The 14,087-nt window shown below is 37.0% G+C and overlaps 1 protein-coding gene across 1 annotated transcript; it reads right to left on the bottom strand.

The window, feature by feature from the left end:
- Positions 1-2,596: 2,596 nt before the first annotated feature.
- Positions 2,597-4,344, bottom strand: LOC128870558 (UDP-glycosyltransferase UGT5-like). Its single transcript, XM_054113212.1, has 2 exons — positions 4,052-4,344; positions 2,597-3,981 (listed from the first exon to the last, which is right to left on the bottom strand). The coding sequence occupies exons 1-2, from the start codon at positions 4,299-4,301 to the stop codon at positions 2,660-2,662; spliced, it is 1,572 nt and encodes a 523-aa protein (XP_053969187.1). The 5' UTR covers positions 4,302-4,344; the 3' UTR covers positions 2,597-2,659.
- Between the last annotated feature and the right edge of the window lie 9,743 nt (positions 4,345-14,087).

Raw genomic sequence — 14,087 nt, 5'->3', positions numbered from 1 at the left:
TATCCAAAGGAGAAAAATTTTGCTTGCTCGACTTTCCATTTGAGTCTTTGGAAATCGGTACAATTCATTTCATTCAATTTATTTGTATAAAAAATAATCTTATCTGTATATACACAATAGCATATCACAGTAATAACAAACACTTAAAAACATTGTTTCCTATTTATTACTTATTATAGTTCGAACCACACCAAAAATGCTACTAGTAATAATTGCAACTTATCTGCTATTGAACTGAAATATAGCCAGACATTTAGTTTATTTATTTATTTTTTCATTATCAGTACTTTTGAACTTTTTGCAAGTCAGTTTAGCACAAAGCACGATAAGATTGAAGGCTAATATGTTGAAGCACATATTTAAATACATACTCGTACTACAGTGAAATTCCTTATAACCGGACACTCACCGTCGCAGTGTTTTTGTCCGGCTATGGGAGATGTCCGCTTATAAGGGATGAAGTCACAAAATATATACCACACATATAAATTGCATTGTATATTACATAGTTTATGTAAGAAATTTTTGGAAGTAAAGAATATTTGCATACTTTAGTATTACATATAAATACATACATATATGTACATATATCGATTAAGTACATTGTACAAGTCTTTAGATTTCAATACTAGTGTTTTAAAATTAAGCTTCTATACAAAGTTTTAAAATTTTGGATTATGCCTTGATCAAGGGGTTGGCTAACTGCCGTTGTATTTGGCGGCAAGAAAATAATGTTTATGTTGGTTAAGTTTAATTCCTTTGGGTGAGAAGCCGCGTTATCTAAAACCAAGATAATTTTTCGATTCTAGGCTTTCATTCTTCGATTGAACTGCTGCAGCCATTCACTCATTACTTCTCGAGTCACCCATGCTTTTTTATTAGACTTCCAATCCCCTCACAGTTTTGCGATTGGAACATGTTTAAAAGATCGAGGACGGGCTGCTTTACCTATAACCAAAAGCAGCTCCTTATCTCCAGCCATGTTAGCACAGAACAAAATTGTGAGTCTTTCCTTTGATAGTGTACCGCCCACGCATTTTTCGGGTTTAAGAGCGAGGGTTTTGTCAGGTAAGGCACGAAAAAAAAGCCCACTTTCGTCTGCGTTGTAAATGTCTTGAGGCTTGTAACCGGTCAACAGAGATGGCAGTTTTCTCCTAAACTGTTCGGCATCATCCGGGTTTACATCTGCAGCTTCACTAGATACGCATTTGTTTTCAAAATGGGACCAGAAATCGGAATGTTTTGACTTGTCTATTTCAGAGCCGCCTTCTTTAAGAAAGCTTCGCTTTTGATGAACATTAACTCCAGATTCCCATTTAGAACGAATTTTTTCTTTATTTTTATTGATTTCAGCAGCTAGTGTTTTGCCAATATTGAACCTTTCAAAGCAAAAGAAACGTGTACCTACCATTAAATTTTTGGGCTGACTATACTTTACCTTTTTGCAATTCCACGTACTGATAATTTATCTTTTTCGAAAACATTAATAATTTCCATTTTTTCTTTAATAGAAAGAAAGTACCTTCTTTTTCGGCGCCATATTATTACGAACTTTGAGCGCAACCATTCGCATGCAACTGACTAAACAAACTGAATGGAAAACTACTCTTAATTTAAAGCACAGGACTTGAATGTGTGCATACATGTTAAAAGGAGAATCACCTATTTCATTTTTATAATGAACAACAAAGCTTGCTGTGATATTTTTGAATTTTGTCCGTTTATGAGAAATTTTTTTATGAAAATGGTTTGAAATACTTTGTCCGCGTCCGGTTACTAGAGTGTCCGTTTATTAGGATGATATTAGTATGAAAAAATAAATGAAAAACCTGTGTGCCCAAAATTTGTCCGGTTATTGGAGCTGTCCGGTTGGGGGGAATTTCACTGTATATGTACTCGTATGTGTGCCTTCTATCTTTTTGTTAAGGCAGGTTACGCATGCCCTACAGATTTGCAGACCTTTTTTGCCGAAGCTGCTATAAAATTTACGAAGAATATGCAGGATAGTTGTTACACGCATATTGAGGAGAAATCAGATGAAACCATTAACTGGTTCTCAGTGCTTTTGAAGGAAACAGCTGATTTGTTGCTATCAGGAAATATCCCACAAGGCGGATTAAAGGTAACGACAGTAGGGTTGTAATTTTGACTTGCTTCTATTTATTTGGTTTTCAAGTTGCCAAACTTTTCTTAATCTACTTTAAACTGTCAATCTTTGTTCATAGATCTCGACATTCTAGGCTCCAAACAAAAACAAAAAAAAAAAACATACATTGCTCTTGTTTTTTTTTGTTTTGCTTTACTGCTGCTACCTGTTTAATGCGACTTGGGTTATTAATATACTTTTAAATATTTTGTATCTGAAGAAAAAATTTGTAGAATCGGACGTCTTTCAAAACCAAAAGTTAGGTATTTTCACGCGTGCTCTTCTCCTTGCACACATAGGCCATAAATAGATTCATAATTTCAGAAGGTTTCGCCTGAATACTAAAATCAACTTTAATTGGATCTTTTCTGTTTGATTTTTGTACCATTTCCTTACGTACATCTTAATTCTAATTCAACTTAAAAGTATTTGTTACTTATAAACGCTACGTCTCTTGCAGTTATTTAATTTAAAATTTTCCGAAAAATTCTAAACTCCCCTTCACAATTTGAACTATTCTTTCTTCGGCTTCTTACCCAGCGCACTACTATTATTATTCAATATCGCACTTAGCACTTTAAGAATCCCCAAAGCAATTAAAATCACTGCAAGCAGTGGAACGCCGAACAACACAGCCATTGTATCCAGACTGTGTCTTTGGAAGAAGTTCAAATGACGCGCTGCCACACGCATTTGCGGCGCTCCTTTATGACGCAGCACATATTCTGTCCAATAGATCGCCGTATCGAGCGGTGTCATCGGTCGATCGTGAAAACTCGCTGAGATCTCTTTTGCCTTCTCGGCATATTTTGGATTGTTCAACACTTCAAGAATGGCATTGCGTAACTCCTCGCTGGTGAACTCCTTTAAGTTAAGTTTCACACCCAAACCTTTTGCTTCAGCGCGTGCAATATTCAAATGCTGATCATAGAAGACGGGCATACCCACAAAGGGCTTGCCATGGTGCACCACCTCTATCAGACTATGCATGCCACCGTGTGTGACAAAGAGTTTTACATTGGGATGTGCTAGTATATCCGATTGTGGAAACCATTTACTGATGTAAACATTTTTTGGCTTGTCAGGTAAGTCAGTATTCTCAAATTTCCACAACACATTCACAGGCAGTTTGGCAAATGCATTCATAAGGGCAGCCAATTTTTGTTTGGGCAAAAATGCGCTCTTCACATTTGAGCCGAGCGAAAAGTAAATTGCGCCATTCGGAGATGCGTTGATGAAAGCTTCCATGTCAGCTGGTAGTTTATTCCGCTCATTATTGATATGCATACCAGCCACTTCGAAAGCGTTCGGCACAAGCGGACGCGGACAACTGTAGGAGTAGTGTTGATTCAACAGCAAAAGTGCGAAATCTCTGCGTATTTCTCTTAGATTTAATGTGGCATTTGGAAAATATTTTTCATATAATTGTTGTTGCTGGGGAATCGTAACTAAATGACTGTACATCAGTTCCATTGTGTAACTATATAAATTATCCAATCGTTGCCAGAAATTCATACGATCCACATTTTTTCCACTAGGTGCTGGTACGTACGCTACCGGTGAAATATTGTCCACCAACTGATCGATTACAACATCTGTGCCAAATGTGGCAACACCAATCATGGGCGCCTTAAAGTGATGACCCAAAGCATAAAGTGATTCTACAAAGAGTACTTCGACAATGATGAGATCGAAATGTTCGTTGGAGCGTAGTAGTTGCTGGAAATCTTCACTTGTCAATACTGACAAGGCACCCATCACAATATAGTCGTTCAAACGGCGCATCTCTGACAATTTGCTCCCAGATATTTCATCAATTGGGCTGTTGCCAAACTCTTAAGTTGCAAAAGATAAAACACTTTTCATAAAATATTTATATAATATCATTAATTAAAACTCACTAACCGTAAGGATTGACGCTTTCAATTTTTAATGTTATATCGCGAAAACTTTTAACTGACGTCTTTTGTGGAAACGCTGATACGGTAGTGATTTCATGGCCCCGTGCCGCCAAAGCCTTCAAAAACGGTTGCACGCCCAAATACTCGGAAGGTCCCATAAAGGGGAAAACCGCGAGTATTTTCGCGCATTCCAAAGAGTCAAATGCTAATGCAAAAATCGCCAACGCTAGTGTAACAAATTTGAATCGTCTCATTGTGTTTATTATCTTCACGACAATAGCTTGTAGACAACTACTGTGAAATGCTCACAGGAATTTAGTTTTTATGCGATTTTGCGAAGAACAAATGTACGAGTAATTTTATATTTGTATTGATACTCGTATTACATTCTAATTGCAATCTATAAAATACACACGGACCGGCAAACAACGACTTACCACTTCTTAAATTAGTATACTTGATTTTGTTTTTTTATATGGACGAAAACACCCAACAAAAAAAGGTCGGAAATAAATGCGATTTTGAGGCACTTGAAACTTGCCAAAATATATACTATATACACTACCGGTCAAAAGTTTGGGTTCACTTGAAAAATTGTAAAAAATCTTTAAGTAATCATGATTTTCTTCGTCAAATATTTTTTAATATTGTTATTTTACAGAAAGTAATTGTGTTCAATACAAAATATGTTAACTTTTAAAGAAACCCGCAAGTATTTGTTCATATTTTCGATTCCTCGAAATATCCGCCTTTTGCTCGTATTACAGCATCGCATATTCTGGGCATCCTATCAATTAATTTACGCAAAGATTCTGCTGTTATTTGATTCCAGCAATTTTGCAGAAATGTCCAAAGTTGTTTTGTATTAGTAGGTTGCAATTTTCGTACTTCTCTGTCCAACTCGCCCCACAGCAACTCGATCGGGTTACAATCCGGCGACTGAGGAGGCCATTCCATATATTTGAGTTGTTTTTGATTTTCTTTGGCTGCAATGTAATCCTGGCAAAATTATGAAGTGTGCTTAAGATCGTTATCCTGCTGGAAAACGAATTCGCTGCCCACAAGTCTTTTCCCACACGGAAAAGCGTGCCGTTGAAGTATGTTGCGGTAGACTATTTTGTCCATGATACCCTCAATTTGCACAATGTCTCCAACTTTGTCTCCATCAAAGCATCCCCAGACTAACACTAACCCTCCACCATGCTTAAATGTGGGAATAACCCATTGGTTCATCATGCGTTCACCGACAAAACGACGAACATATTGGCGGCGTCGTTTGTTGAAAATTTCAAATTTGGAACCGTCCGTGAACAAGACTTTAGACCATTGTTCAGTAGTCCACTCTTTATGTTTTTTAGCCCAATTAAGTCTCTTTACTTTATTTTACTTTCGAAGTAAAAGTTTTTTGGCGGTGACGCACCCTTTTAGGCCGTAGTTTCTTAGTCGTCGCTATACCGTCGAAACAGAAACTGGAGCCTCGCGCGAGGAATTGAGTTGTTCGCGAATTTCAGGGGCTGTTAGAAAACGATTTGTTTTGCTTACAACACATATGAACTTATCCTCTCCTTTTGACGTAGTTTTAGGCCTCCCAGAACGATGACGACTCTGGTTGCACCCAGTATCGCTCTTTCTTTGTAACGTTCTCATGACAGCATTTTGAGAGACATTACATTTCGAAGCAAATTTTCGCGTTGAATAGCCTTCTTCACGTAGTGCTACAATGACTGCTCGTGTTTCAACACTAAACTTTGCTTTCCGACCCATTTTAAATAATAAAACAGGAAATATGTAGTTTTATTTAAATTTTAATAATTAGAAGATACCTTTTTGTCTAACGTCGACTTGTATGTAAGTTTTTGTAAAACAATTATTTTTTGGAATACAAAAAATTGTTTTACTTACCTTTTTGATAACAAAGATTACATCAACAATTAGAAATATAACTCTTGAAGCGAGTTTTGCAGCAATAAGATGTTACTCTTGAAGCGAGTTTTGCAGCAATAAGATGTTACGCGTAATAGGCACTAGACGCACTGACAGAATGCAGCAAGTCATAACACGTTTATGCTTGTTCTACGCGCCTCCCACAGTCACTTTGTAAACAATAACAATCTCCTAAACTCAAATTAGTAGCAGAACGCACGTTTAAAAAACAAAACCACTAATAAGCCGACTTCATTGTGTAAAATTCCAAAATAATGTAAGTGAACCCAAACTTTTGACCGGTAGTGTATAACAAGTTGGAAATGTTGATGAAAATTTTTCGAAATTTTTTTAAATTTATACAAAGTTTAAAATTTTGGTATACTTATATGATTTTTGTGGAAAATAAACTGTTCTTCATTAAATAATTATTAAAGGTAAGTAAAAAACAAATAAATGGTTAAAACTAGCCAATAAGCGCCTGTGCATAGTAACTTGAAAGTATGTTTACATATGCAGTGATTAGCTATAAAAAAAATTCCTCATAAATGTTTTGGGAATGCTGCTGGAATGACAGTTCTTGATCAGATATAATTCCAGGTCGTTCCACTAACGAAGCACCAACTCTCGTGATTCTATTGCTCGTTAATGGTCGTCAATCGAGTTACAGGTTATATAATTTTTCGTATGTTGAAATATTGTCGATAACCGTCCGTTGTGTGTTTTTTTGAAAGTTTTATATTCTTTCATTGTTTAAAATGGCCTGGCCAGGCCACCTATGAGAACACGTGCTTTATTTATAGGCTGGTACGAAAATTATGTCGGTAATCAATTTAAGTGTAATACCGATTAATAAAAAAGCATATTGATTAGTGTTAAAAGAAATTTATTTTTCAAGGTTCATCCTTCTTACTATTTTTTAAAAATTATTTGAAAAATTCAATTTATAAATATTAAAAATATAAAATTTTAAAAGTTGCTTATGAAGTTGACGTAGTTACTGCAGCTAGACATATGCTGCAAGTGTAGGTTTTGGTTTCTAAACCGTGAGTTAACCACATTGCATCTTTGCAAATGTGGCAAGTAAATCGGGTTTTTCTTTTAAACTTATCCAGTTTGGTACATAGCTTGCACAATGGCCGGTACTGTAAGCTTACGGGTTTTGGTGCAGTTTTTTGTGCAGTTTTTTGTGCTGGGGCCGTCGAAGTTGATGGTGGATCCTGTGAGAGATACATTATTTAAATTAATTATATATTTCAATACGAATTCGGATGTTTGTATAAATACTTACATAAAATACAAAGAACTTTTGCATTGCTATTTTAATTCCTGGTCTACCATATCCCCTGGGATTTGCTGCACGTGTTTCCATAAGGGGGATTGTCAGGTGTTCAGCCAATTCTAATATAAAATCCCTTCGTTGGTCTGACTTCTTGCTTGGTCGCAAATGCTTGTATATAATATAAGAAGCCAAGCCAGTAATGTCAAGCATATTAAAAAAAATGGCCAATGGCCACCGGTATGTTGCGCGTTTGCAACTGTAGCCAGAAAGCATTTTGTCCATTGTATCAACCCCAGATTTATTTTCATTGTAGTCTAAGACAGCTGCAGGTTTATATTTGTTTGAAGTTTCTGTGGCTTGCGAGTAATGTTGTGTCGACAATACTAGCACATATTTGTCTACTTTGGCAACGTATGATAACATAGATACATTTTCATTCAGGAAAGCAAACAAAGTCTGATATAGAGGTCGACATTTTTTATACGGCCTTGTCTTTTTGTTCAGCGGAAAGCATAGAGGAACAAATTTTCTATGTCGTAGGCACACAGCTAATCCCTTCTGCATAAGAGACTTGGCCAATTCGAGTGTTGTGAAAAAGTTATCGCAATACACCGTTCGGCCGGAATTACGATACCTCTCTACCAAATCCAGTACCACTCTTTCACCTTGGTTAATTTCTCGTTCTTCATTTGGTCGTTTTCCTGTGTAAATCTGTCCCTTGAGAGGGTAGTTTGTTGAAGAATCGCAGACCCACCAAATTTTTATTCCGTACTTTGCCGGCTTGGACAAAATATACTGCGTAAATCAATTCGCCCACGGTACGGAAATAGTTGCTCATCTACTGCTATTGCTGCATTTGGAGTATATGCTTCTTGCAGATTGTGATTAATCATAGTCCAAATGTCGTCGATTGGTGCAGATTTACTCAACAGCATACGTTCAGAACGAGTATTAGCTCCATCAAAACGAACAAACGAAGCAACATTTTGAATCGATCTAACGACATTGTTGCATTATAAATATCAAAATGCCGAGAAGGTCATCTTTTGCTTGCATATTAATACAATGGAACACAGCGGAAAATAATAGCAATCCAAACCAAGCATACATTTCCATTTGGTCTGTGGGCTTCCACTCTTTTGGTTTACATGTTGGATTAGCCTCGTTCCAGGTCTTGATCATTTCTCCTGCTTTCCGATTCGTCTGACGAACAATTATATCGCCTATTTCAGGTGACATTATGTCACGCAAAATAGACACTGGATTTGGCAGAAATCGATGAGCAGGTCCTACTGGTCTGGTGCTGGTACTGGTAAATCGGTTCCAATGGCGTGCTCTAGGTGCTGGCGGCTCCTTTCTCCAAAACATATTGTCAATTTTGCCCTCGTAACATTGCTCTTTTACACCTAGATCGATTCAATCCACTGGTAAGATTTGAGACACTAGGCTCTGGTTCGATTACTTCATCCCATTCAACTTCATAAATTTCTTCGTTTTCAGGCAATTCTTCTTCAACCTCAAGCTCATTCTCAATATCAGACACCGCTCCGTCATCAACAGGAACATAATCCTTATCATTATCGTCGTCGGTGACAAACGGATCATCTTCCTGATCCTCCGCTGCAATAAATTTGCTCAACACTTCCTCGTGATGGCGCATTTGCTCACTTGATAGACGATTACTTCTTCTACCGATAGCTAATAGAGCCCTATCTACTTCGTTTGAATCAAAAAGCAAAATCAATCATACACAATAAAATGTGCACCTGAATAAATAGAACCAAATTCAATTCTAACGGCATATATCTGGCCCCTGTTCTCGCTGTGAGAGCGACTAAAGTTTCAACTTCTGAGTAAGAGAGAACCGTATTCACTCTTTCTTGTACTCTAATTAGTCAGAAGACCAAGGACGGTGCATGACTATACTAAAATTGCAGTGGTGGCCTGTGCAGGCCATTTACCCTAACATATGAAATTTTTGTGTAAAATGGTATTTTTTTCATAATCACTTTGCTGGAAATGGTTATAAAATTTTCAGAAGATTCATATAACAGACCTGTATGGTATATTTTCGCCGTTTTTTGAAAACTTTACGAAACAAAAAGATATACCCCTCTAAAATTCGGAATGGCCTGCGTAGGCCACATCACACAACGGACGGTTAAAAATGAAATTATTTAACGAAAATATGATATTTTTATATACAAGTAAATTGATTTGAAATATTATTAATTTCTGTTTTCAGAAACCCTTTAGTGTCTCCTTGATTGTGACTTTTTAACTCTTTTGTTGTAAAATAAATTCTTTAATAGTTTTAAAGAAAGGCAGTTAGGGTGTTTAAATATTATATTACACAAATAGAAGATTTTTCTGCGTACGAATGCGGTCTAATGAAACTTGCCTAATATCAAAAGAGAGATTAGGTAGCATTGAATATGGTGAGTTATATCAGTTTTATGAGGTATATGTATAGTAAAAATGGTGAAAAGATTTTTAGAGATGTACTACCTAGCAGACTGTTATTCGGCTCTGAACGAATTTGACAGATACGTTGGCGGCATTCGTTTTGTGTTTCATTAAGCTAAATCTAAATTTTGTGAAACACAAAACGAATGACGTAGAATCCAAAGTTCCTCTCAAAAAATTTTTTTTCACCATACCTAACAAGCAAACCTGGTATTTATCATCGTGTGCAGTTACTATACTCACTGAGTGGAAGAGCGTAATAATACGTGTAAAATGAGGGGGTAGAACTCTGCTGCTGAATTCTCTATGACTTGTCAGTCGAAGTTAATCTTACAGTTTTGATTTTGATAGCGAAAACCTGGTACTTTCTCATCCTTGATAAGTATCGACACATACCGCAAATGGTTTTTATGATAAGCTTTTTCATGATGAAATTTGCAAGTGAAAGTAACAACAATAGAGTTTCATTAGACCGCGCTCATACAAGGACACTCCTGTTGCTTCAACTTTGTGAATTCTCTTTTGGTGATGACTGTTGTGTTCGAGGCAGCTCCGTTGCTTGCAGTAGTTTACCTCTTGGTCGACAGTCAACAGCGGCATTGAGAAAAAAGAAAACACAAAGGGTGTTGACAGCTCTTTTTGCTACCAAATCCTATCAACAAATTGTATGTTAAATTATACGAGTTGCTTTATCTATTCGCCATTCATGTGTTAGAAACACATGGCGAATCGAGGGCGCTTTATAAAGGGTGGTTAAGTTTCAAGGCCGGTGTCGGTTTTGAATAAAATACAATTTTTTTAAGAAATTATTGTTATTTCTCTTTATTATGATAATATGGGTATAGCTCAATTACGCATAGAACAAAATATCGGCGGCACACCTCCATCCGATGGTCCAAATTTTCAATGACGCTGAGGCATAATTGAGGTTCTATGCCGTTAATGTGCCGAATTATCTCATCCTTTAGCTCTTAAATTGTTGCTGGCGATGCACACCTATTCTTTCAAATAACTCCAAAGAAAGAGGTCTAACGGTGTCAAATCACATGATCTTGGCGGCCAATTGACATCGCCGCGACGTGAGATTATTCAGCCATCAAAGGGGTCATTGTTTCGTTAGCTTTGTGACAAGTGGCACCGTCCTGTTGAAACCACATATCGTCCACATCCATACCTTCCAATTGGGGCCATAAAAAGTTCGTTATCATCTCACATTAGCGAACACTATTCACAGTTACCACCTGGGCACGACGACGAGTTGAGGTGGACGGCTCTTCAACCACACTATCGCGAACAGCAGCAATATTTTCTGCAGTACGAGCTGTCCGAGAATGCACTGGTATTTTCACATCTTCTACAGACCCGGTTTGTTCAAACTGTTGCACAATTTTTCCGATTGTACGCACATTTGGACGATTAAATTGACCGAAAAAATCACGACGTGCGCGATATGCATTTTGATTTGAAAGCCTGTTTTCATAATAGGCCTGAATAACTTTAACGCGTTGCTCGATTGTGTATCTTTCCATGGTTCAAATTGAGTTAGTTTGAAATTGAAAAATGTCAAATGAAAGGCAATGAAACTTGACGTTTAGGTGTGGTTCACATTCAACATCGGCCCTTGAAATTTAAAGGATTTGCAATGAGCCCGAGACGGATCAAATGGCAGTCTCACAAAAGTCCTCTCGGCTACGAAGATCCTTTGAAAAACACGCGGAGTAAACATTGAAAGCCACAGTGGGCGTTGAATTCGGTCTCAATTGCGGATATTAAACCTCAAATAGTCCCTATACCAGTGGTCGTCTCTCAGCAGGCTATGACAAACCGCCGAGGGCATTTCTACTATAAAATTGAAAGAAAATTATTGAAAGAAAATCAAAGTAATAAAGACTGCTGAAACAACTTTAATGAAGCAAGAATTGCTAATACCAACAGTAATAATCCAGTTAGTTGCAATTTTGTTGCCTTTTATGGTTTATTCTTTTCTTTGAAGCTCATAAGCTGTGACGGCTCGGCTCGGTGGCTTTCAGCTTCACTTTGATGTTTCAAAATTGGTCTGCATTTCCGTTTTCTGCATTCTTTTAGCTTTAGCTCTTCAAATACGCTAATCACAAGAGAAGTCTAACTTTCTGAACTCAAATAAAACACGCAGCAGAGAAAGCCGCCATGACGGCATCCCTACTTAGTTCATAGATGGCACACAAAGGGTTACATTGCTCTCCGTTCACTTATACGAACCTGTGGGCAAATGCGCTAAAGGCAAGTCACCGGTGTAAGCTCCTAGCATCCGTAAAACGATCGGCAGCTGTGAGAGTTTTGTCTGCTTACTGCACAATATTAGGACCAGCTGAACGAGTGATAAGCGATTCAAAACCGCCTTTGAGCGAAAAAAGTTTTGTGCATTAAAGAACGAGAGAATGGAATGGAGTTAGAAAACCTGCAGCGCGCGAAATAAAGGACGGAACGACGGCTGTAGAAACGAAACACGCGGAAGATAGACAGCTAGGCTAATAAAAGGTGGCGCTACATGGAACTTCGGTGTAGCAAATTTTTATACAACCCAAATGCATTCAGGGCACGAGTATTTCAAGAAATACCAGTTCAAAATAGGGAAATGCAAATGCGGTAATGCAGCCGAACATGATCGTCAAACGCTGGAGAAAGCAGTCGGTCACATAACCACTGAAAATGTAATCGTCAAGATGCTAAGCAGCTTGGAAGCTTGGGTTTCGCGGAAAGAATTCTCCGGATAAAAAAGTGGAGCCTGGAGGCAGGCACACAAAACATATACCTATTAATGAGGAAGATTGAATGCCACTCTGAAGCAATGCGAAAGTGGTTCCAGGGTGGGCGACGTTTGCAAACGAGTGGGACTCTTTTAATCTTCGGACATACCATTGCTGCGACGACAGCTTTGATGATGCATGTATGTATGTTTGCACATATAATATTTACCATTGCGTACTTACAAATGTACCTTTGCGTACACGAATATTTATACATGGCAACTCTAAATATTTTCATGTTTATACACAACGCAAACACACAAAAGGTTTCGTTTATTGTAAATGATACTTCCAACATCTAAATGATTTTTCATGTCATCGTGAATATTATCTGTAGAAAAATTCATTTACGCCAAACTGGCGCAGTTCTTATGAATTTGGAACCATGACTAGTTTTTGTTATTTCACATTTTCATGAAGTTGTACATAGTATAGAGTATAAAGGTATAGTAAAAATAAATCCATAATATTGAAAGCTTTATTTAGCACTATTATAATTATGCTATTTAGGTGAAATATGTGTAAACATATGAAAGCAAACTTTAATTTTACACCCACGCACTTGTGCTCAGGTTTTACATATTGTTCCCATACGGGTCTAAGTAATAGCATGGAAGAATAGTAAAGATATGCATATCTATTAGGCAGGGTCGATTTGTGGGGAGCCAAAAAAATCGCCCATTGCCCAAAATAAGACACTTTGCCGAAGGAACCATACCTCTAAAACGAATTCTGATGCCCCCCAATTTGGGTCGAACTTATAGTTTCTTTTGTGGGTAGGCAAAAAAATCGCCCATTGCTCTGTGAAAATCATATTCTAGGGATCAAAATAAGAAACTTTGCCGAAGGAACCATACCTCTAAACCGAATTCTGATGTCCCCTAATTTCGGTCGAACTTTTTAGTTTCTTTTCTATAACTCACTTAAATTAGTTTTTAAGAGATATGCCAACCAGTTCAAAAAACAATAATTTTTAATTTAATATGTAATATGACCTGTTTTTGAATAATTCAATCATGCTTTCGATGCAGATTTCTTAAGTTTATACATTTTTATACCATAAAACCATTTACTGGAAAATAATTTTCAAGTCGAATTCTAGCGATATTTCCACTTCATGAATAAGTCTTTACTAAAATATATACAATTTTATGTCTCGATTGAAAGAATAGTCGCATTTTTGGTGAGGTACGTACCGAAGAATTGCTCTTTATAACAATGCTCCACATAATTCAGTAAATTTTAAGATGTATATGTAAAGCCTACTAAATTACTTGAAGTGGTTAAGATCAGTAATTGGAGCGCAATAGACTGCGGTTAAGCAGCAAGAAGTCGACGAAAACTTAGTGCAAATGTACAGGGTGGGCCAAATAAGACCTACTAATGTTAAGCACAAATAACTTTTTTATTTTTTGACATATTTATTTTTCTCCTTTTGTAGGTTATAATTGGATTGTTGGAAATTTATTATGGAATCCTACAGTATAACACAACGCGTTAAAATTATCGAGCTTTTCTATTCTTGTCAACGATCAATTGTTTTAACGCAGCGTAAATATCGGCATATGTCGGATGAAGCGCAT

This window comes from Anastrepha ludens, chromosome 2 (genome assembly GCF_028408465.1).
Source record: "Anastrepha ludens isolate Willacy chromosome 2, idAnaLude1.1, whole genome shotgun sequence".
NCBI classification, from domain to species: Eukaryota; Metazoa; Arthropoda; class Insecta; order Diptera; family Tephritidae; genus Anastrepha; species Anastrepha ludens.
Note: the sequence above shows the minus strand (reverse complement) of the source record. Positions and strands in the feature narration are given on the sequence as shown.

Excerpts from the sequence above, each read along its gene's own strand:
- LOC128870558 (XM_054113212.1), bottom strand. The coding sequence starts at position 4,301 with ATGAGACGATTCAAATTTGTTACACTAGCGTTGGCGATTTTTGCATTA. Across the intron at positions 3,982-4,051 it reads TGAAAGCGTCAATCCTTACG|AGTTTGGCAACAGCCCAATT; the intron begins GTTAGTGAGTTT and ends TTGCAACTTAAG.